Raw genomic sequence first — 24,581 nt, 5'->3', positions numbered from 1 at the left:
CTCAGTTAACACAGTGACATTTTGTCCCACAAATCATATACGTGCTAGGAAACTTGCGTCACATCTCCATCCAGGCCGCTGGCAGACACACCAATGTTTGAAATGAGTAAAGGGGGGGCGGGGGACAGGAAAGTTAAAAAGAGAAACCATATGTTTGCAATATACACATCTCAGTGTACACTCCATCACAGGCCAGAATGCCAACACAACCCCTGAGTGAGCAGGCGACATCCAGAAACTCGGTTTGCAGAGGGACAGAGAAAAGATATGGAAGAAATTAAGTACTTTTTACTGATTCCTCCCCAAGTTCTGTCAGTTAATGTGAGACAACACATCTCTGTGCTACTCCTAATGCTCTGAGGTGGGACGTGCCTCTCCAGCCACAAGTTCTCCCAAGAGCAGAAGTGTATTTACATTCCCTTTTGTTCCCATCCCACCCTGCTCGCCACAAAGAGGCAGATCGTCCATTCGCTCCTATCCTTGGATACTCAGGTCCAAATCCTCGCTTTGTGCCACCACAGCAACCCTTTACAGGCTCTCAAAAGAAAAGGAAGTATTTCTTACACAGACAAATCCAGTTCTCTTTCCCCAGGAAATGGGTAAATGTTCTGCCCCTTCCTCCTCACACCTGTATCTCCTGATCCTCATGTATCTCCCGCTCCTCAAAGAGGCTGAACATCTTCCTCCCCAGGGCACATTTTCCAGAGAAGGTTTAAAGGGTTGGTCTGTAGGATTACACCTTCCCTCTCTTTACAGAGAGTTTGTCTCTTTCCTAAAGCACTGCTGCTCCCCCTAAGCAAAGGGAGAGGACAAAGCCTGATCCCACAGAGCAACAAGGATTTCCAGAAGGATTTCCCCCCCTCCACAGCTTTAGTTCCTTCCTACTTTTAAACAATGCCAAGTATTTAATCTCTTAAAACAGCATTCTCACAAACTCTCCCACCTTCCTTAACAGAAAACAAGCCTCCCCACGAGGCAGAGATGGAAAGCCTGGGCATGACAGTGCTACGTCATTTAGAAACTTCAAATAAAAGCACTCTCAGAGAGATTACCCGAAAAATTAACCTCCTTCCTAAAAGCCTTTGGCCAGGAGCCTGCCCTGCCACCTCCTACTTTATTTCGCGCCTCCGGAAAGCGAGACGGGAGGCACTGACCTTAGAGTCACCTGTGGCACCACCTCTGATGTGTCACACACTCGCCCCAGAGCAATATATCCCTCACGCACACCCCAACGAAATGGTCGAGACAGCCAATAAATCAGTACAGCGGGAGGCCTTTGGTAACTGGGCAGTTTAAAGTGAAGAGAGAGTGAGGAAGGAGCAAAAGGAAAAAAAATTCATTAAATGGAGAGAGCAAGGGCTGAGGCCTCGAGCTGTGAGGACAATGAATGAAAACGCACAGCAGCAGCAAAATCCCAGGATAAAAGGCTCGTTCGGCGGCTCTACCGAACCCTCCACGCAGGGACCAAAGCAACGCGGGGCTCCGAAAGTGCTGAGAGAGGTGTGACCGCCCCAAAATGATCGGGGCTAAGCTGCGGAGTTCCCTCCTGCTGACCCCCTCACACCCAGCACATCCCAAACCACGCCGTGGTGGGGAGCAGAGCCCCCCCAGCACGGACCCCGTCCCGCTCCCCCCGGCAGGATGACACGCACACCCTGCACAGAGGGGGGGACAGAGACCAGGGGTTAACCCCTGACGGGGGGCGTCCCTGAGACCAGCCCAACCCTCTGCTGGGGACGGGGCAGACCCACATTCCCCTGTGAGGGTCCCTCACACACGTCAGGAAGGGCAGTAGAGGGGACCCCCAGACCCTCACACCCCTCAGGGCAGGACGACAGACCCTCTCACACCCTCCCGTGGCTGAAGCGGGGGGTCACACAGCCCCGCTCCTTGCTGGGTGTGCAACAGGGACCCCCCTCAGCTGAGGGGTACCCCAGATCTTCACACCTCTTAGGGCGGGGGGGGACAGACCCCTCAAACCTTGGCTGAGGGGAAGGGGGGGTCACCCAGTACCACTCCTGGGCGGGGGGTGTGTGACAGGACCCCCCTTGAGCTCAGGGGGTTCTGACCACCCCCCTTCCTCAGCAGAGACCCACACACCCCATCCCCTCAGCGAGGGGCTGCGCGCACCCCCTCAACCCCCCTCACGGCCGCTCACCGATGACCTCCTGCAGCTCGTAGTCATCTTTATTGATGGACCAGGGCAGCGCGCTGGGCTCCTCGGCCATGGCCGCGCCGCGCCCGCCGCCCTCCGCGCCGCGAAGGGGAGCGACTCCGAGGGGTGAGGGAGCGGAGAGGAGGCGCCGCGGATGCCCCGGCTACCTCTCCGAACCCCGGCCGAAGTCCGGCCGAGCCCCCTCCTCCTCCTCCTCCTCTCCCGCCGCTACCGCCGGCCCGACTCCGGCCGCCGCCGCCGCCTCCACCTGCCCATGCCCGGAGCGCCGCGCGTCACCCGCGCGCGCCCCGCCCGCCGCGGCCGGGGCGCCGCCCGCCGCCATCTTGAGCGTGGCTCAACGACCCTCCACCCACCCGCCCGCCGCCACGACCGCGGCTACGCCACGGTTTGCTCGGTTCGCCACCACCGCCCTCTTGGGACGGGCGAGTGAGAGGAGCGGGGGGTGTGGAAAGCGAAGGGCGGAGGAGGAGTCCTTAAGGAAGGGAAGGGCGGGGATGCCACACACAAGATGGCGGCGGCGCGCAGCGGCCCCTCCCTCAGGCACGGGGCGGGAGGGGCTGGCGGTTTAAGGCGCAGTGCGGGCGGTGATTGACTGCCGGCTGCCGGATCCGCCGCCCCTATTGGTGGAGCGGCTGTCAATCAAGTGCTGCCCGTCTCCTGGGTCCCTGTGCCCGCGGGGCCTCGGGTCGGGGCTGGGCCCGATCCTGCCCTGAGGGGATCCAGAACCCGAGGGTGGGTGTGGAGCGCGACCCAGGCGCACATTCCGTGTTTAAAAATAATCCCCGGGGTGTGGCGGATCAAGAGGTTTGCTCTTCTCGCTGCCTCCGAGGAGGAGGCCAATATCATCCTCTATTCTCCAGTGTATCCTTCTGCCTGCTCCACGCTGCAATTCCAGCGTTCTTGGATGTGATCCTACACGCTCGTGGGGATGTCCAGCACTCTCATCCTGTGTGTGGTTCATGGCTCCGTAGCTGAAGCTTTGTTGTCTGGATGCATTCAGGAGTACATCTGGTGGTCACTGGGAAGAACAAATTGGGATTAAAAGAGTGAGGAATACGAGGCTGAGTGGCACCATGGACCCGCAAAGGCTGATCTCTGTGTGTGTGTGTGTATATACATATCTATATATACTTATATATAGATATACACACACTTACATATATACATATATACATTTAAAATGTTTGCAAGTTGAAGATCTATTTTTTTTTTTCCCCAACATAAAAAGAGATAAAACAGTATCCCACTGTCACCAGGCACGGCAATAACCATCAGGAGAACCGACTGGGAATCTCAGTATCAGGTTTCATTCTTCTCTGTTGGTCACTTCTTCCTGTGTGGCCTGATGTCAGGCACTTCTGCAAGTCAAAGAACATCAGTTATATGTATTTTTAGCCTATTAGGACAAATTCCTGAGATGCCTCTGGTGAACCAGGCTTTGTGGAGGGCCACTGCCAAAGGCATGGTCTGACCACAGTGTTTTCACTTGTGCACTAATGCAGGACACCAACTCCTTCCTATACCCTTATTTTGTGTCCTACAGAAGCCCCATAGCCCCATCTCACTCACTGCTGTGCAGGCACTCCACAACTCTGTCATAAAGCAATTCCAACTGAAAACCTGTTTGTTTTCCTGCTTGTGTGCATTAAACATTCCCCTGCTGAGCAATTTTTAGTATTTGCTAAATATGCTTTAATTACTGCTCAGAACTATCTCTGTGATCTTATAACCATGTTATAAAAGGAGTTTATATAGCAATTAAAAACAGCTTTTACCCCAGAGCACGCACTCGGGTAACCACTCTCATATTTCTGATAGCTAACAGCATGTTAGAAATGGATCTGAGCCAGACATCAACAACAAAAAGAGACTTATAAGGTTAATTTTACCACAGTGGTTTAAATTAAGAACCATCTTTTGGATTCTCTGATTTTGGGCTGAAAATCCTCCCCCTGTAGGCAATGCTAAATCTCTGTTTCTTTAGACCACTGCAGCAGGATTATGTCCACGATGAACCTTGTTCTTTAAGAATTACCCCAGACTTTGATTGGAATTAAAATTTAAAATGTGCACTGACAAGACCACCAGTGGCTACACTAGCACAGAGAGTTGAGTGCTGCATTTTAGTTCTCCAGCTCTGCAATGAAAAATGCATTTCCACATTTTTAACTCGAATCTCTCATTTACACAGACTACAGCTCCCATAAATTTTGTATTATTTTTTAAACGAACTCAGCATTTTTAGTCCCTCAAAAGTCAAGGGTTGCTGTTTCATTCATTCAGAGGGTTGTTCCAACCTGAGTCTGTTGACGGATGAAAAAATGGAGCTGGATTCCACAGAGCTTTTATTCCTTAGCCAACTTCGGGCCTCCCAGCAGCACCTTCTCCTCTTTCATCGTTTCTGCTCATCCTACTTTTCCCAATTTGCTTTATTTTGCCTGCCTTGTGTAGGCTGTGAGCTCCTCAGGGCAGAGGCAATGCCTCTATTTATAAAAGAGCCCATGAAGTGGTGCTGCTGAATCAAGCGCTCTGTTGGAATAACGAGAAATTTTAGTTGAAATCTGAAGTGGAAAAGCAGTTTCCTGGTGTATCCACCTCCTCCCTGGACCGGGCTTTAGGGGAGACCGAGAAGTGGAAAAACTCCAGACGTCTTTCAGGTGGAAAGGCTGGAGCCTGAGAAAAAAAAATCTCAAGAGCTGAGTTTCCTGATTTTTTTGACTTCCAATAAAACATCACGGATCAGGGCAGGCAGTGCCCTCCTCCCATGGATTGGGCTGCAGAGTAGAGGCTTTCTCCTGACTCCTGCATTTCACTGATGTCCTGGGGCTCGTGTTCCACTGTGAATGGCCTTGGCACACCAGGCACACGGCACATGCTCTCACACAAAATGCTCCCCTTCTCGTAAGGCACATGGTTTCCTGCCTTTCTGGGCCAATTACTTATTGTTTCAACGAAACTTACTGGCACTGTGCAGCTCTTTGCCTGGTTTTTCCGTCCATGGAATCTTGGCTGTCGTAAAGCTGATGTTTAATGCACAGATTGGTGGCTGTGATACTTGGCACACAGGCATTACTACCTTTAGTACCTGGAAAGGGTCCTTGATTGTTTATGGAGTTTATCAGCAGGTCGAGGGAGGTGAATCTGCCCCTCTACTCCTCTCTTGTCAGACCCCACCTGCAGTGCTGCCTCCAGCTCTGGGATCCTCGGCACAGGAAGGACATGGACCTGTTGGAGAAAGTCCAGAGGAAGCCACGAAGATGCTCCAAGGGCTGGAGCCCCTCTGCTCTGGAGACAGGCTGGGAGGGCTGGGGGTGTTCAGGCTGGAGAAGGGGAGGCTCCAGGGAGACCTTATTGCAGCCTTCCGGTACTTAAAGGGGGCCTATAAGAAAAATGGGGACAAACTTTTTAGCAGGGACTCTTGCAAAAGGCAGCAGGGAATGGCCTGTCTGAGGGACAGTCAATTTAAATTAGATATAAGAAAGAAGTTCTTTATAATTAAGGTGGTGAGGCACTGGCACAGGTTTCCCAGAAATGTGGTGGATGCTCCACCCCTGGAAACATTCAGGGCCCGGTTGGACAGGGCTCTGAGCAGCCTGGTCTAGTGGAAGATATCCCTTCTCACTGCAAGGGGGTTGGACTAGATGGCCTTTAAAGGTCCCTTCCAACCCAAACTGTTTTATGATTCCATGATCATCATCACAAGATGAACATAAACTAACTTAATTCACACTTGGGTTGTAGAAAACTAGTTTAAACTCCAGTTCGTGTATCCAGGCCCTGCAGATTTCATCTTTCTAGTTGTGTAGCCTCTCAGATATGTAATTTTCTTCTTGTTAGGGTTGAAGTTGCTCTTTCAGCACGGCCATGCAGAGGCATTTGCTGTCACAGCTCAGTGCTGTTCGGGGCCGCAGCACTTGTTGGTTAAAGGCTCTTTAAGGCATCACAGACCTCTGTGAGTGCCTGTGCATTGGCTCCCACGGCTGGAGCAAACAATGGCAGTTAATGTGCCTGTGGAACTGCCTGGCACGGGCCTGGTTTGAGGGGAGCCCAACAATGCCCATTTTATTGCCCTCAGAGCCGGGCAAGCGCGTGTCGGCGAGCAGAATGCCTGACCTTGTTCCGCTGCAAAATCTGCCTGCTGTTCTTTCTTCGTGGAAACACTTCCAGGTTTATTGAAGGGACCTCACTCTATCAAACATCAGCTGATTATTTCACAAAGTACAAGGCAGTTTCCTCTCCAGTCAACAAAGGCAGGCACTGCACTTGTTCTCCAGGGCTTTCTCCTGGCAGATTTGCTTTGGGTTTGGAGAAATTAAGCAAGAACCCTGCAGCAGAGGAGCAGTGCTTTAAAACCCTCCAACTACAGCAAGCTTTTAATAGTAGTTGTTTTCAAAACACAAGCCAAATGCCACTCTAAACCACACCTTCCTGAGGGATCCTGTATGCTACTCTGTATCTCCACCCCTTCACTGAACCCAGGTGTGCTAAGTCGTTTTAAATTCAGCTCTGAGGTCACTTTAAAGTCAAGTAGCTGAAGGCCCGGTTTTAACAGGTGAATTCTGGTTTTCACAGGGTGTTTACTGAAATCAGCTTTGGCTCTGCAAACACACTTCTCATCCCATCACCCTGCCTCTCAACAGGAGCTCTGTGCTGTTCTCTTACTTCCTCCACTGAAAATATCACCCAGTTTTTAAGCTCCTGGAAACAAGTGAAGAGTTTTTGACTAAGACAAGGTTCTTTTTCTTACTCTTTTCTCATAAGTTTATGATTTTGTAGTATATAAATTGAAAGGCAGTTAACCCTCTCTGTAACAAATTAAAGCTTTGCTGCCTCCTTCAAATCTAACATAAAATCGATGCTAGGTTTGAGAAGTAATTATAACGAGATCTTGATTATCACATACCTGAGCCACAGCTTAATAATCAGCCCTCTGCTCTGGTTTACACTAATGCTTTCTCCATACCTCTTTGTCTTTACAGAAGCCAGTGAAAGACACTTCATATGCTTGTGCCTCTTTTTGCCCTGGGAATGTCACAGCTCCTCAGGGCAGAAAGGTTTTCCCACTGGCATCTTCTGTGGAGAGTAAATCTCCATCATAAACCACTTTCTAAGCAGCTGAGCAGGACAGGGGATGAGAGCATATTTTAGAGCTTTTCTCCTTGTTGTTGAAAGTGCAAAATAAGCCCAATGAAAGCATCCAGAGCCTGGTGGACAAATGGATACCCCTGGGCTGACTCTTCTGCAGCTGATGAAGGATGGCCAAGGACTGTTGGTTCTATGATTTAAAGCTTTGCCTGTGTATTTAAAGCCATTTTGACATGTCTGGACATAACCCTTGACAGAGCTCTTTGGAAAATATCCCCTCCTTGCCACTTGCTGTTAAAGCAGAGAAGTCTCTGGATACTCCAATCTCCTTCTGAGGATTGGCCATGGCAAGATTGAGGACAGAAAGCAGTTTTTGGAGGAGACACTGCTGCTCCCAGGTGTGCAGCACAGCATGGATGCTCTGCCAGCTGGGAGTGCTTGGACCCCATTTACAGCTGGCAAACTTTGAAGAAATAAAATAAAATACCTTTTGTAACATTACAATGGAGCAAGAGGAATTCTCTTGAAAGGCAGTGAGAAGAGAAACCCTAGGAATAGAAAGATAGGATTGGATAAGATTTCATTCAATTCTTGTCATCTGGGAATAAGATTTGTGAGGGAATATTGTTCTTATCCTTATAAATGGCCAATATCTTCTTGAACCCAGAGAAGCAGAGGCCAGGCAAGGTTTGTGGTTCACATTAGCAGATTCTAATGACATGAGTTTACAATAATAGTCTAATAGTTCAGTGTAACAGTGACTCATGGCTTATTACTGTGGTGATAGGAATGTAAAGAGATCTCCTTTGAAAAAAAATCTATTTGGATAGTTCACATCCTTTCCTCCCTACTCATGAATTCCTGTGCCATTGACTGCTAGCTGCTAAAAATAGGATTCTTTTTGTGTATCTAAAGGAAAACCTAGAATCAGAGAGACAGTTGGAGGGGACCAAGGCCCTTCCATAGAGAGCCTTCAGGAAATATTTGTAATGAAAGCCCTCTGAGAGTGCAGGAATGTTTTTAAAAGATGGGAACAATCTAGGAAGATATTTTGGAAGGAAGAAGGAGAGGAATTAATGAATCACAGCAGCTCCCAGCTTTGGTATTTTGCACCATGGGGATGGGAAGATTCATCTCTTTATTAGGTACAGGACCAAGCTACAGCTTTGTGTTGGAGAAGCTGTTCCACTTCAGCAGCAGCAGAGGAAGCTCTAGGGAACAGCCCAGGATCAGCCCTCTGGGCTGATGAGGAACCAGGAGAGGAGACTTCCTAGAAGTCACTTGAAATTGTTCAAGTCCCTTGAGGACAGCAGCAGGGAAGGGGAACTTACATGAGTAAGGTATCTGCAAATGGATTATCAGCACTGCTCCTTCGAAAAAAGGAGAAAAAAACCCACATGGCACCTCACAAACTGAAGTGTGAAATCATGCAGCAGGGAAAGCTGTCACAGAGAATCAGAAATTGATTTAATAGACAAAAGTTAACTGCTGCATAATTTGTGCAGATTGCTGCTGGCTGAGAGAGAGAGAGAGAGAGATCCACAGCTCCAAAGGACTTAGAGCAGGCACCCCCTGGCAAAAGGTTCGGAAAGCAAAATTCCATCGCTGGCAATTGTGCGTGTACTGAATGCTTCCTCTTCTTCAGTAGGGAACAATTAAAATCGATGGCAGGATGCAAGGTAACAAAGGGAAATGACTGATCAATATGCATGTCTTGGAGCTGAAGACAAGCCTGTCTGCCGGGAGCAGCATGCTGATGAGGCGAGATTCCCAGAGAAAACCTGAAAAGCTTCTCCTGCTGCTCGGTGACACAGCTGAGCAGATGCCAGGTGCAGTGCCAGGAGAGGTGAAGGCACCAAGGAGGCTAAAGAATAACTGTTAGGAAAACCAGGAAATATTAATTTTAAGACTAAATAGCTTTAAAGTAAAAAATGTGATGCTTTTCTTTTTTGCCTTTCTGAATATATCAGAAGCCCTTTACTGATATTGATAAATTATGGTCTTTACATACCTGTGCAAGGTTTTAGAGATGCTGAGACATTGACATTTTAAGGCCAATGTCCATTTTATTCCTCATCTCAAAGCACTTTAAATCTCATTTCCCTGTATATTTCACTGGGGGGGGAGTCTCTGCCAAGTGCTGCCAAAAATCAAACACTAAATCTTTCATGATTCAGTAGTTTTGAAGCAGTCACCCAGATTTCTGAACACTTTTGAAAATACTGCTGTAAAGGGTCTGCCACGGATCTGGTGGGACAGGGAATGGCACGTGGACCTCCAGGTTTGCTTTCCCAGTTTTTCCCCTCTTGAGTGGTATTTATTTTCTGAGGGAACAGCCTGGCACATGAGCAGTTAAGCACCTCAGGACTCGCAGCTCATACATCTCTTTCTGCTGACACAGACAGAAGGTGAACACAGCTGAAGATTAGAGCCAGAAAAATGCTGCAAAAACTTTGTGAAAGTTCACTTCATCCTAACCCCACATTTGCCTGAACATATTTCCCATGAGTTCCTAACTGTGGCATCCTAAAGAGTGGATGAATACCCATTTTGTCACCTCATGACTTTGATTTCGTTGACAAACCAGAGAAGATTGGTAGCGTTGAGACAGCATGTTCTCCCTGGGCTTGGAGCAAGGGTTCTCCTCCTCCTGATCCTGCACCATGTCACCTGCTGCCTCTTCCTCAGAGCCCTCCTGTTTCCTCAGCACAGGTGAAGGAGCAGCCATTCCCTTAGGAGCCACTGCACCTTTCCCTGAGGCTGGTTCCCAGCAGGCACACTGCTTTGCTCTTTCCCTGCGGGAATGCATGGAAGGGCTGAGAGCTCTACAAAATCTGTCCAGTCCAGGGAGAGTTTGGATGCTTGGCTGTTGAGGAAAGCCTCCCAGTGCCTCTGTGCTACCAGCCCTCTGCCATCTGCCTCCTCTCTGGGGGTTCTCTGTGTTTGCTGGGAAGGAGAGGCTTGAAAGCACAGGATGGAACAGCCGTGCTTTCCTTGGGCTCAGCCCCAGACACTTGGCATTGTCCCATTCTGGAGGGTGGTGGGAAGGCCAGAAATAGGAGGAGGAAAAATTTCCAAGCAAGCTTTTGTAGAGACACTTAGTTAAGTGTTTCATGGCCAGTGCAGAAATGTTTGTTCCCTCCTTCCAGTCCAGCCTCACTGAAACCCAACCTAAGCAAGACTAGGAACTGGGGAAATGGTAATCAAAACTCCTCCACTGGCTGCCAGGCAGAAGAAAATCTGGCTGCAGCTGCTGAAATCTCCATGCTTTGAACTGCAGGGATACATCCCATCCTTTTGTGGAAACCATCTTATGCAGCTGAGATAGAAGAAACCACTGCCCACTGGGCATGGGCAGCTCCAACCTCTGCCATGGCAGGAGTGGCTTTATCAGCAGGAATGGGAGGAGGGAAAGGCACTGCTAAGCCAGGCTCTGCTATGGAACAGAAAATGCATTGTTTGTAAATCAGACTTTGGAACAGCTTAAGACTTAAACACACCTTCAGTTAATTAACCTTTTCGCAGAGCAGCACAGCCCCAGAGCTAATAAAGCAATATTCAGTCCCATGACTGCAGATTTTGCTAGAAAACAAACGAATTTTCCAGGGCTAGGTTTGATAGTGCTGATCAAGAAGTTGGGTTGGGTTCAAATTCATCTCAAAATTCTAGTGGGGATTCAAAAATGGTTGTAACACCTAGAGAAAATTAACTTTAGCAAAATATTTGTACACAGCACGTGTCGTAAAGCCCCAAATGGTCTGAGAGATGCTCTTTAATAAGCTCTATGAGTGTGTTTCCCAGCAGTGTGAACCTTGTGGGGTTTGGTTTTTATTGCCTTATTAAAATATGTTTCCAGGATGCTCGAACAACATTTTTGAGCCATTTTTTGTGCACAATTACGCTTTCTTCCCTATGCTAATTTTATTCCTGTAAATGTGTCCTCTGGACCAAGCAGTGCCTCCATCATGGTAACACAACTGTTTTCATGTCAGTGTTAATGAAGGATGGAATTTGATCCTTTGAGGTCAGTACTTGACCTCTCACCCTCCATCTCTGGGGCTGAGAAGACTCTGCAGTGGTTACTGAGTTTCACCAGGTGAACATTGTCCTCCAGTAAACGAGGAAATGGCACCAACATTCCTGAACCAAAGAGAAACTGAGGACTGGGAATATTTCTTCGGCACGAGAGGAATGAGAGCTGGAAAAGAGCTGCTGCAGCAGGACCCCCTGACCCCACCTGACTCAGAGCTGCGCTTGTGCTCAAATACAGGCAAGAGTCATTAACTTCTCCAAATGGAACAGGGCAGTGGTGTAAAGCCACACTGGAAGTGATGGGATGCCAGCATTTCCAGGAGTGGGATTCTCCCGGCAGGCTGCTCTTGCCAGCAGTTTCTCTCTAGAATATATCCAGGGATGGTTTCCATATCTCTGTCCATATGTTCACTCATAGCAGCCATAGCAGAGACACGACTTCATATGCTTTATAGGGAACGTGGTCCTGCAAGTGGATTAGTGCATGGCCCCTCCTGTTGTGGAGAGCAGCTCGTCCCTGACCTCCAGGAATTCCTTCCAACCAACACTTCCGTGATTCAGTGATCCTTGGTCTTTTCCAGTAGCAGGGCCTTGGCCTGACAGCTGTTGGGTTTGTAAGTTATTTCCCTGGCTTGGACTGACTCCGAGCCAGAGGAAATAAAGCTGGCAGGATCCCCTGGATCCCTGCTCTGCAATATGTCCCTGCCAGGGCCTCCAGAAAGGGTGCAGAGCAGGAGTTAATGGCCCAAAATCCCAGGGGAATCCTGGCTCCATCCCCTCCAGCCTCCTGGGTACCAGAACTGAAGGAGATCCAGGACAGTGACAGACACAGACCACAAAGCCAAAAACGCAGCCTGGAGAGGAACCACACGTACAATGAAGTACAATTCCTTGATAATTTTCCTCCTGGAATGACACAACTCTACCTCCCCCTGTCCCAGCACAGCCAAAACCTCCCTGTTATGGAGTTATTTAGCCAAAGTTGAAGTTATTTAGCCAAAACATGAAAAAAATACATAACTATCTCGTATCATTCCTCACTTACACTTCAGTTTGAGACCCAATTTTATTCTCTGATGCCCAAGAAGGAGATTCAGCCTGCTGGATTTTCATTCTTTATTTTAAAATGTTTTCACAAGTAGCAAAACTTTGTTCCTTTGAGGAGAAAACCCACAGAATCACTGACTATTTTCAGAATGGCTATAAACATGGATGCTTTGCCACAGATTTGTATCAGAATAGAAAGTAATATAAATATATAAGTCTGTATATAAAAATAAATGATTTGGTACTAACAGATCCAACTAGGACAATTTCAATGGGGGACAAAATAGGAAAAAAAGTAACATCACAATTTTATAAATCCCCTTCTTAAAGGCGTTCAAAAATTTTGACCTTCCACTGAGCGTGAAAGAGGGAAGGAGAACCCCAATTGCCACAATGTCTGCATTTTGTATCATTCATGTCACACTTGAAGTTATCATGACAAGGCTGATATGAAAGTGTCAGAAGTGCATAAACTCTGGGGTTTACATAGAAGAGGACGCATATTTAAAGCATATTTTATGTTTTAGGGCTGTTACCTCACTTTACTCCAAAATGATTATTTTAGCCAGTAAGGCAAATTTTAACTGCTTGAAATAAAGCAACAGTCCCACAGCAATAAGACTTGTCTGGTGTCTGAGCCAGGCAGAAAAAAAGGGCCAGGGCACCACGAGTAGGGTGGTAACAAGATCCCAACATCTTTCACCATTAACTGGAATATGGCATTTACCTACTGGAATTCAGAAGGTTTAGAAATTCAGCTCCTATTTTTGCTTTTATCTTCCAGAACCAACATTTTCCCTTCAGGTGATCACCAAATCATCTATTACCAACTTCATTATTTTTCCTGCTGTTATTTTTCACTCATTTGCAACACGCCAGGTCCCAAACCACCCACCAGGACTCAGGCAGGAGACACCACACCGGGTTCAAGCTGCCAAAATTCCCGCTGCTTTTGGTACAGCCTCCCCAAAAGAGGGTGCAGGGGGCAGAGGAAGAGAACCCACTCCTGTTTTCTGCATCCCGGACAAGGGGTCAGTGCCCAGCTGGCCCATCCCGGCCGTCTCTCCCCCGTCCCACCCCGCAGATCCCTCTCAGGGAGCCAGCACGGGCCACGGCCTCCCTCTAGCGTCCACAGCTCCTCTGCCTCAGCTCCTCCGCCTCAGCTCCTCCCCAAACCAGCCACCAGAGCCCTTCCAGCTCTCCAGGCAAGCGGGATCTGGTTTGGTCCTGCGAGTAATGACCCATAATTGATGTTTATAGGCACTCCAGAGTATGAGAATTCACCGAGCCCCCGGAGCGCCCGGGGATCAAGCAGCCTCCTGAAACTCTCCTACAATTAACATTTAACGATTATGCAGAAAGCCCGAGGCAAGCAGCTGTCTCCACTTCTGCAGGAGAGGCCCGAGGGCAACAGGACATGAAGACAAACTATTTAGAACCCCCCTCATCAGCTTAACTTTCCTCCTTCAGTGCCCGCAGACTTCTCACTTGTTCCAGCAAGACAGAAAGGTGCAAATGTCACCTTGGCACGATGGCAGCAGTTATTTTTGCAGGAAAAAACATCCAGCTCGTGGGTTTATCTAAAAATGGTTCCTGATGCCAACGTGATGTGCGTGAAGGAGCTTCCCCGCGCTCAGGTCAAGGGCTGCTGCTGCCAGCCAGGAGGAACCAGCAGCAGCATCCCTGGTGAAAGGATCATTCACTGACAGGGTGGGTGGGGGGGAAGCAGAGGCACGTTTCTGTCTGTGCCTCAGCCCCAGTAATGCTTTAAAACAAATCTAAAATTAAAAAAAACCCTAAAAATTACACTCAGATGTAACCTTAAAAATGTAAACTAGTAAAACATTAAGCTGTAAAATCAACATGAGTCAGTGGCTGAAGTAATGAACAAAGGGGCAGAGTTCAAGCAACTGCAGATACATAAGCAAAATTCCTCTCTTCCCCAATTTAAAAAGTAAATATTTACTGTAAATCTGTTTAATATACCATGGCTTTAAAACACTCATTTGGGCAGAACTCCTGACCCCCACCCCGGAGCACTGATGAGATCTACCAGTCATTCTGCAGGATTCAAGGCCAAGTCTAACAAGAACAGCCTCAACATTGCTCCAAGCCTTAGTCACAGAAACACAGTAATTATTGTGGCAGTTAATTAAAACAGGCTCTTTCTGTTAATGTAACATTTGCCTTTATATTTTAAACAGCCCAATTTTCAATTTAATACACTATTCAGTATTTATCCCTGTGCCTTTGAGGCATCCCAAAAGCTGCTGGGTTTTGGAAGGCTTTTAAAGATGAAAGAATTTAGGATCTGGACCCACTGAGGTGCACAGCTTGGTTCCTGGTCAAGTCAATGAGCAGCAGCAGCCCCTGCTTTGTGTAGTAAGGACTGTCACTGAAAATATGTATTTCAAGACTGAAGGCTCTATTGTAAAGATTTAATAATATCTAGGAATATTAAATGTTGGTATAAGATCACAGAATTAAATGTGACCTGAACAGAGACAGACATGACCAATATGGTACAATCCCACCAACCCCAGACTTTACTGTAGCTTTTAAAACAATAGGAAATGCTTGTTTGACAAAGCCTGCAGTTTGAGGCACTGAGGCCTTGCTCATGCTGACAACAGAGCCTTCCTGTATCAGACACTCGGTCTTTAAATGTGTATTTCCAGTATTTTCAGTGAAAGTGCTGACTGCACAAATGCTGGATGCTGCTGCTCACTGACTTAACCCAGAACACCCACACAGTTGCTCTACTTCCCCTCAGAGTTATGAAGAAGTGCTAGAGAAAGTTCTTTGTTCCCAAGCACGGATTGCAAGTATCCAGGTTCTGAAGTGGTGGAAGACCCTGTGTGAACGACCCCCCGCAGCCCAAAGGCACATCCAGGGCAGGTTACAAGAGCACCCAGCTCTCGGGACTTTGAGTTATGGCAACATGAGGGATTTTGCCAGTCTCGTCCAGAACCATTTTTTGGTGCAAGGGTTGGTGTAATCACAGATGGTGATGAACCGTAAGATACTTGGAAACTCGTTCTTCATGGATTTGTACTTGACTGGGATCAGCCGTTTGCTACGAGCACCTAAAAGACAGGTCACACAGGCAGAGGTTACACACAGCCACAGCTGGACCCAAATCCATTTCCTCCCCACCACGGCACACACATCACCAGATCCAGGTTTGCTCCTGATTATGCTCTCATTACACTGCAACCAGCTCTCACCCTGCAGAGCAAGTTTCGAATCCTGATTTGCTCAGGTTGCAGATGTTCCCCAGCCAAGGGGCTGCAAGGAATCCCCCTGCTAACATGAACTGCTGGTTTGGAGGCCAGCAGTTGAGATGAGATGAGAACCTCTCCCTGTGCCTGCTGCTGCTTAAAAGGAGCAGATCTTGTGCAGAGGAACTCCTCCCCTTGTAGTTCTCCACAGGACTCCTGCCATCACCTGCACTGTGCTGCTCAGTGCAACTGATGTCACTGAGACCTGGATAAGGCAAATAACCGATATTTCATAACTGCAGCAGATGCTGGAGTAATCCATGGAGCTCCCAGAACCTGCCACCAAACCCTTCTGTGCATTAGTTACACCCTGCACAAACAGCTGAATCTGTGAGTTCTCCAGTTCTACAGTTCTGTGTGTAAAATGTATTTACACACATTTTTACTGACAGAGTCATTCTATTCAGATGGAACTTCTCCTGTTCTAATGGAAGGTGATGCCCACAAGAAACTGGTGAAGAACTAAAAGGACTTTGCTACAAATCTTGATGACTGGGGGCTGATGCAACGTGCTGGGGATGTTCAGTGGATTACTGCCATCATAGGAAATTGTTGTGTCAAGGAAGATGCAGCTAATTCCCAGCTCTGCCACTGGCTTCCAGTCTAACCCCTGGCATGTCATTTACAATACCATGTCAGATGCCTTATCTAGAAAAGAAGGTTGAGGTGCAGACACTCCTCCTGATATTAGATATCCTCCATACTATTAGGCTGGGCTGCACTTACTCCCCAGCAACATAAACAAGTGTAGAATAACTAGAGGTTAGAGAAGAGCAATCAGAACAAACCTGACAGAAGTAAATTGGTGGCTTTTCAATTCAGAACAAAATATATAAAAAATTTTCCAACCTAAATTGAACACTCATTCCATATTTTATTTAACCTATCCACAACACTCAAAGATCCCTACAAAAATCATAGAATCATGGAATGGTTTGGGTTGTGAGAGAGCTTAAAGATCATCTAGTTCCACCTCCCCTAGATCACACCTTCCACTAGACCAGGTTGCTCAGAGCCCCATCCAGTCTGGCCTTGAAATCTGCACGTCCATTACCTGACATCCTACTTCCAGCATTTACTCACACCCTAAATTTACTGTAATGCTTTTCTCTTTAGTAGCGAATTTCCCTGTATGGATCTCAAAGCCCTTCACAGGCCTGACATGCAGCTCTGACATCTCCAGAGCAGGCAGCATTATCCCACTGACAGCTGGAGCACTGCAGCACAGGCAGCTCCTCGCTCACAGTCACGTGGAAGGTCAACAGCAGGGCAAGGGACCGAGCCCAGGTCCCTGCCTGCACAACCAAATTATGAAGCCAGTTAGTTCCAATGGTACAGAGCCCACTGACCTCAGATGCTTCAGGTGTCACTGCACTGAAAATAATAATGTGCAATTGTAAATGGGAGTATTTGTGAGATCTTACCTGGGGAAAGACTAAGAGCAAATTTGGTCTGGAAATCACATTCATCGCTTTCCAGGTAATCATCTGAAATGACAACCACCATCCTCCGACACCTGGAGATGAAGAGTCAGGGGAAAAAAAGATAAAATGTCAGAGGAGATGGTTCTCGATCTCATGGATAGAAGCACGTACTGCTCTGAATTGCTGTGGTGGAGAAGGACCTGGCAGCTGTGTTCCAGCATGAATTAGCTGCAGAGCAGGAATGACTGACAGACAGATAGCAACGTTACACACAAAAACCTGATTACAGGTAACACTCATATACCAAAAAATGAGGAAACAGCAAAGTCCAGATTGTCTGTGAAACCTTCATGTGATCCTCTGTCTATATATGACAAATAAGGCCAAGAAAAGTGATCAAACATAAGCAGCATCACTAAGCAGCACCCTCCCTGGTGAACACAATGTATCAGCATGTTGGGGAATGCTCGAGTCTTGAGCCAAGAGCATAAAACAAACCCCATAAAGACATTCTTGTGGATTTTTGCTGTTTCACTGGCACCACACCACAGACATCAGGGTAAACTGACTGTAATGTTCCATTACACCCAGCTTGCCCCAACAGCCACGGCTTACTTACCTCCTCTCTATAAGTTCTCCACTGATGGACCACACACAAGTTCCTGGCAAGACATCCCGATCAAATACACAGAGCTTCAGTTTGAACTCTGTTTGCTCCAGCTCCCTGATCATCTCCTGGACAAACTGCAGGTCTTTCTGACAGTAGCAGATGAAGGCATCAAATATCTCTGTTCCGCTCCCTGAAACCATTAAAAATGTAGCTGTCATCTCCTGCTAGAAATGAAGTTCACTCCTCTAGTGAGCTTTCACGAGCTCCCACAGACTTTGACTCGGAATCACGAGCTCTGACAGACAAGCTCTGGCCAAACTTGTGAAGGTAATTTAACATTTTATTAGACCAGCTGCCCTTCAGCCCAGACTCCTGTCCCTAACAGGGCTGGCAGGAGGTAAAACACGTCTGTGCCCCGACTGCTTTCACCAGCCAGGCTGTTCACACACACCCACACTGGCTGGCAGTGCTCAGGGAAGGGCAGCTGAGATGCAGACAGGCAAAATCTGTGGAGGTAATAACATCCAGCCACAGGGAGACAAATGGGAGAGAGTCTGTGAAGAGCTGGAGGGAGCAGAATACCCCAGAGGATGCAACTCAGAGCCCCAGCGCTCTGGGATTTCACTGGGGGTTAGACATCTAAAATATCCTCGTGGCTCCAGGTCCTCGTTCTCTAGTTCAGCTCACAGAGATCCAAACTTCCCAGCCAAAACCTTCCTGCAGGCCCTTCATCCAGCAATGTCCTGCCATACACTGTCCATGGAGCTACAGGGTCAATCTTGAAATCTGGAACCTGCCACTTTTACGGCTAAGATGTCAGACCCGGGTACCTGAAGTCGTATCCTAAGTAAATGGACCTGTTTTCCAATTACACTAATGGCTGGCAGCTCTTGTTTATTTAGCAGTTATCCAAATAGTAAACTGCTGCATTTTAAGGGCAATGTCTCTCATAATTAAGCACCTTAATACTGCTGGATATCTTCCCACCGTGTTATTTTTTTTTTCCATATCAATGTCACTACAGATATTTTCAATTTTTTATGCCAGTTAAAGCCTATCACAGTGAAAAAGTAGGTCAGAGACTCTAAAAGCTGCTGAGGAAAGTATCAACCCGGCAGGCAGATCCAGCCCAAGATGCATCCAGTGAAGCAGAAGGGGAATGTCTGCCAGGTCAGTCGAACTGAGGGTGCTGCTGGAGGGGCACGGCGCTAACCTGGGGGTCACATCAGCCAAAGCTGCCGTGTACAAACACCAGCACATTGGTCTGTGGACATTTGGGGAGGGTTAATGATGTCCCCACCCCAAAGGGGGTCAGGCTGGCCAGCACACACACGTGTGCACGCACATGGCTGCACACGCAGGGCTGCACGTGGTGGCACATGCACGTGGCTGCCCAGGCAGAGCTGCACACACAGCCCAGCAACACACACACACACACACACACACAGAGAACTGTATTTCCTCTCTCTGCCCACTTCACAGCCAGCCCTACTTTAAACCCGCTTCCTTTTCACTCAAGGTGGTTCCACCTGCCAAAGGCAGAGCAGGGAAATCAGCTCTGACATTCCTCCCCCTGGACTCCAACCCCCTGAGCTTTCAGCAGCTGCTCTGCACCAGGCTGGGCTAAGGGACATGTTTCTGGGAAGTCTCCTCCCTATACATGTCCAGTGTCTCTGTGCCAGCCTGTTCCCAGGTATGGCATTCCCCAGGGCTGCTTTTCCTCTCTGCTCTAGGAAACAGAAAAAATGAAAATGCCCTGTGACTATCAGGCAAAGCATTCCGGCCTGGGTTATTAAAAGTCACGGGAGGAATGAAAGCAAACAGGTTTTCTGCACTTCTCAAGGGGATCTGCTACAGCTGAAGGCCATTCCCACACGAGGCATGAGGCCTTCCAGCAATGGAACCATGGGCACTTACCGTACGGATCATCCCTGATGGTGATGCCCATCAGCTCCGAGGTCTTTGGCACGCTGCTGTCTACTGCTGGCACTTGAAGAGGCTGGTTGGCCTGCTCCTGCTTCCTCTGCAAGTACTTCCTACAGTCCTCCTCTGCAAAAACACAGAACCAAGGCAAGAAGCTCCTGTGATGTGGGGTTACACTGCTGGTGTTCATTAAAAAAGGAATAGCTATTTCATGGATCAGGGATATTAGAGGAAAACACCCTCTCTGGTTTTTTTGGTATGTAGAATTTCTCTTACCCCTTTCTGAACCTCTTGATGATGCCTCCACTACCTCCTCTAGCAATTAATTCCTGAAGCTCACTCTTGCTGTCTAAAGAAATACTTCCTTTTACTTGTTTTAAACCAATCTCCTCCTATTACCCTTGGTTCTAGTGTATCCCAGTATACCTTTAACAGCAGGCATCAGGCACAGAGCAGCTCCCAAATCTGCTGCCTGCTCTCATTGTTCTGCATTTTGGAGAATGTAAAAATCACAAAATAGTTGGGGAGGATTCTCAAGTAAAAGTCTTCACAGTGTCAATGTCTTCTCCCAAATAACAGACCACAGGACAAGAGGAAATGGCCTCAAGTTGCAACAGGGGAGGTTTAGATTGGATATTAGGGAAAAATTCTTCACTGAAAGGGTGGTCAGGCATTGGAACAGGCTGCCCAGGGAAGTGGTGGAATTGCCATCCCTGGAGTTATTTAAAAGATGTGTAGATGTGGCACTTGGGAACATGGTTTAGAGGTGGGGTGGCCTTGGCAGTGCTGGGTTAATGGTTGGACTCAATCATCTTGGAGGTCTTTTCCAACCTCTTTAGCAACTCTCTGCAGACATACACAAGCTGATTCACACCCTTGGCCTTTGTCAGCCACGACAACTGCAGGTGGCAATGAGTATCTACACTCAGCACACACAGGAGGACACTAAAATTTCAAGGAGCCCTTGAAACAGCTTTTATGTTGTGCAACACCTACAGGGGATCCTCTTATCCAAGGCAGAGTGGGTGTGTACCCCACTTTGGGGTAACTGAAGGGCAAAGCCCTGTCACAGTCGCTGCTGTGAACTTCCCAATCAGGACAGTGACAGACACAGATCTACTATGAATAGACTTGGTTTAAAAATAAATGATAAACCTAAATGTTAAATCTTTGGAGAAGCAAAAAGAAACCCTGCAGCCTCTTCTACTCTGCAATTACAGAAGAACTGAAAGTAAAAGGAGATTTGAAACCAGGAATTAAGAAAAAGATAAAACTCTCTAGAGCCTTTGCCTTTGCTTAAGATTAAAACAAAAACCTCAAGAAGTATTAATCAGGAAACTCCTGATCACTCAGAGGGTTTGGCTGGCACAGTTGCAGAGCTCGTGGTGCAACAGCAGAGTAGAGGATCCCTGATCAGCATGAGCAGGTCTGCAGGAGGCCCATCCTGAGGCTCCATCCCCTGCTTCTGTCTCAGCTTTGCATCTTGTGACTGGATTATCTCCACTCTAATAAGGCTCAGATCTGATCAGGGCTTTTCCTGAGGCTGAGACATTCCCAATCCGCCTTTCTCCTCCCCCCTGCCTCCCCAGTCCTGCAGGGGGAAAAACCAGCCACACTCCTTACCAGCCAGAAGGTTCAGATTTCAGGTCTTCCCTCACTAAACTCAAATTCAGGCCCCACCTGAGGCCTGTCAGGTAAGTCAGTGTCTTTGAAATCATGATTGAAGCCACTCTGAATTTGCCAATGGGTTCAGCAATCATAGGTTTATTTTAAGTGCAAACTGGGGGCCCTATGGCATTGCAGCTACCAAGAGGTCCCATGAGGCTGTAGGGATGAAAGGCATTCACTGATTTGGGATGGATCAGGTCCCCAGCTGGAAACAGCACCTGACTGTACATATTAATGAGAGTGAACAAAGATCAGGGATGACTTTGGGACTGTAAAGATAAGGGATGCTACACAACAAAACCAAGTAGCAAGAAACTCCTCCAAGCTAAGCTGTCCCACTCCACCCAGTACCTAACCGGCCTTACGTTCCTTGAATAGTCTAAGAAAAGCCTGAAGTATTGGAACAAAAGAATAAAAAAATGAAACCTAAAGAGCAAAATGAGTAGCATGATGAAGAGACAGAGAAAACAGATCAAGTAACTGTCAGTCAGGAAAGCAGCACTTTTATAACAGGTCAGGGCAGAAACAAAAATCATTGGGTTTCAGCAGGAAAGAGCACAAACCTTTCGAAGCAAAGAGCTTCAGGCGCCTAAAGATGATTGTACAGTGAAATAAGCTGCTGAGGAAGATCACAGTTAGGGCAGAGCTGCTGGGACATCAACACTGATGTCTTCTGATCCTGAGCTGGACCCCACTGCAGGAGTCCCAACTGTGCACACAAAGATGCCCCTGGCATCAGGAAATACCGTGCACAAGAGCGCACGAAACTGTCCATTTCCTTTCCTCTTATGAGCAAATACCTCCAACTTCTGCAAGAGCTCTGAGCACCAGCACAAGGTCACAGGCCCTCACTGCCACCCTCACCCAAAAATAACAGCAGAGAGGAATGGCTGATTGGTCAGACTGAGGGTCCATCTGCCTCAAGCACCATCCTATCTCAAGCACTGCACAAAACCATATGTCTAGGGGGGAGCATAAGAATAAAATAAGCTTACAGAGATATTTCCCTAAAATAATTCATCTTTTAGATATAATCTACAATCTATTTATTATAACCTATCTTTTGGATGATTTAGAGGTAAGGAATTTCCTGAGCCAGAGACAGGATTTTTGTGTTGAACAGCCCTTAGTGGGTCTTTTTCCCAATAATTTATCTGTCTCCTCTTATCAGTGTGACCTAACTCTGGGCAAAACTTATGACTTTCCTGCACCCCAGGTTCCTCCCACTCCTTCTGCTGAAGTCTATTTTGGCGTTGGCAAAGCCTATCTACCACAATTCCTTCCACTGGGCCAAATCCTGAGCTCAGGGCCAGAGCCATCCTGGGTGATTCCAATGTTTTTGTGAAGCCCCAGCTCTCTTGCACAGCTGGAAGCCTCCCCTAATTTGTTAGGAAACTCTGATCAGAGGATCACAAAGCACACTGATGCTTTTGTCTTTCCCAAAACCTGGTCTTTAGACTGTGTTCTTAACTAGGAAGAACCACAGGAGCAAAGGGAAGTCCTCCACCACTTCTTGGTCAGGCTCTCTACAGTGATGGATTTCTACATCTTCCTTTATCTCTGTGAGTAACAGGAAGTGAGATTTATTACTTCCTCATCATTAACCCAGTAAATGCTATTGTACAACACAGGAGTCTCTGGCTTTGGAAGTCCTTTGGCAAAAAAATTACCCTTCTGATAACAGCTGGCTTCCCTCCAAATTTCTCTGATCGCAAAGAGTACGAAGAGCCTATAAAGAAAAGACTATCAAAACACCACAAGGGCCTTATCCTTCTCACTGACTCGCCCCATTTTTTTCAGTTTGCATGGAAACTTTTTCCCCCGACATCATCCAGTTCCACACATACCTCACCTCCCCCAGTAAATATCTTCCTATCACACTATATCCACACATTATAATTTTCACACTGTCTGGTGTCAGTGCAAGCTGTCTCCTGGCTGACCTGGCCCAAAGCATCCTTTGACACACAGAAACTTTATTACTGAAGGTTTGGGAAAAGACGGGGCTTCAGGTCCCTTTGCACTTATCTCCTGGAAACTACATGAGGCTCCTGTGAATCCCAGAATGGTTTGGGTTGGAAGGGCTCTTAAAGATCATCTCATTCCAAGCCCTCTCCTGTGAGCAGGGACACCTTCCACAATCCCAGGTTGCTCAGAGCCTCATCCAATGTGGCCTTGAACACTTCCAGGGATGGGGCATCACAGCTTCTCTGGGCAACCTGTGCCAAGGCCCCATGACCTGCACAGGGAAGAATTTCTTCCTAATATTTAATCTAAAATCCTAATATCTAATCTAAATCTCTTCTGTTTTAGTTTAAAACCATTCCCCCTTATCCTATCACTATCCATCCATGCAAGAAGTCCCTCTCTCCTCCTCTTTTTTATAAGCCCCCTCTAGGTACTGGAAGGGGCTCTAAGGTCTCCCTGCAGGCTGAATATCCCCAGCTCCCATCCTGTCTCCATAGCCGAGATGGTCCAGCCCTCGGAGCATCCCCGCGGCCCTCGTGAAAACACCGAGGATGTCACTCCACAGCCTGGAAAGGGCTTTTCTTTAAAAATCGCGTGAATTGAATGAAATTTGTTTCTTAACATCACCTCCCCGGTCAGAGCAGCAAAGACAGGCAGAAGCAGCAAAGAAAGACCGGCAGGAACAGCAAAGACCGGCAGGAGCAGCATCCCCTCCCTACGAGGCATCACGGAAGCAGCACCGGGGGCAGGCTCGGTCCCACTGCCCCACCAGCGCCGGGATTCCCGGGGCCGTCCCGGTCTGTCTCGCTCTCCCCGTCCCCTCCCCGGCGCTCTCCCGTCCCGGGCTCCTCACCCACGCTGCCGGACAGGTCCATCAGCACATCATCGCGACCCAAGCGCCGCAGCACGTCCAGGAGCTGCCCCACGGTGGCACCGCCGGGGCAGCGCCCCGGCCACTCCTCCAGCAGCGCGGCCGTGGGGTCGGGCAGCCCCTCCAGCCGCCGAATCTCTAGGAAGCCGCATCCCAGCGCCTCCGCCAGCGCCGTCCAGTCGGCGGCCGCGGCCGCCCGCGGGTTGAGGTAGAGCCCGAGGCGGCGGCGGACGCCGTAGTTGAGCGCTACCAGGGGCACGGCGTGCAGGTCCAGCGGGACGGGGCTGGAGCCGGGCTCGGAGCCGGGCCCGGGCTCCGCCGGGGCCTTGGCCATGGCCGTGCCGCTCCCCGAACTTCCCCTTCCCGGCACTTTCGCTTCCCGGCTCGCCCCGCCTCCCTCCTCCCGCCCCCGCCGGGCTCTGCCCGCCCGCCCTCGGGGTGCGCGGCCGGGACGGGGCTTGGGGCAGCAACGGGAGGGGCAGCGGGACTGCTGTGC

General features: G+C 48.4%; 2 protein-coding genes and 1 long non-coding RNA gene across 4 annotated transcripts in view; 1 reads left to right on the top strand and 2 right to left on the bottom strand.

The window, feature by feature from the left end:
• Positions 1-2,379, bottom strand: part of OXSR1 (oxidative stress responsive kinase 1) — a 91,347-nt gene extending 88,968 nt beyond the window's left edge. For both annotated transcript variants that reach the window (XM_027733428.2, XM_027733429.2), the window contains exon 1: positions 2,159-2,379. In XM_027733428.2, coding sequence (XP_027589229.1) covers positions 2,159-2,228 — 70 coding nt within the window. In that variant the 5' untranslated portion in view covers positions 2,229-2,379. The remainder of the gene's footprint in view (positions 1-2,158) is intronic.
• A 453-nt stretch (positions 2,380-2,832) lies between these two features.
• LOC113994405 lies at positions 2,833-7,762 on the top strand. Its single transcript, XR_003543061.2, has 2 exons — positions 2,833-2,908; positions 7,156-7,762. It is a non-coding gene; the product is annotated as an uncharacterized LOC113994405 (long non-coding RNA).
• Positions 7,763-13,488: 5,726 nt separating this feature from the next.
• MYD88 (MYD88 innate immune signal transduction adaptor) lies at positions 13,489-24,438 on the bottom strand. The gene is made up of 5 exons (XM_027733453.2): positions 24,068-24,438; positions 19,573-19,704; positions 17,665-17,845; positions 17,046-17,137; positions 13,489-15,426 (listed from the first exon to the last, which is right to left on the bottom strand). The coding sequence occupies exons 1-5, from the start codon at positions 24,417-24,419 to the stop codon at positions 15,272-15,274; spliced, it is 912 nt and encodes a 303-aa protein (XP_027589254.1). The 5' UTR covers positions 24,420-24,438; the 3' UTR covers positions 13,489-15,271.
• Positions 24,439-24,581: the final 143 nt, after the last annotated feature.

Source organism: Pipra filicauda, unplaced genomic scaffold (assembly GCF_003945595.2).
Source record: "Pipra filicauda isolate LSUMZ 115617 unplaced genomic scaffold, ASM394559v2 scaffold1_size10287979_pilon, whole genome shotgun sequence".
Taxonomy (NCBI): Eukaryota; Metazoa; Chordata; class Aves; order Passeriformes; family Pipridae; genus Pipra; species Pipra filicauda.
The sequence above is the reverse complement of the archived record's forward strand: the minus strand, read 5'-3'. Positions and strand labels throughout refer to the sequence as shown.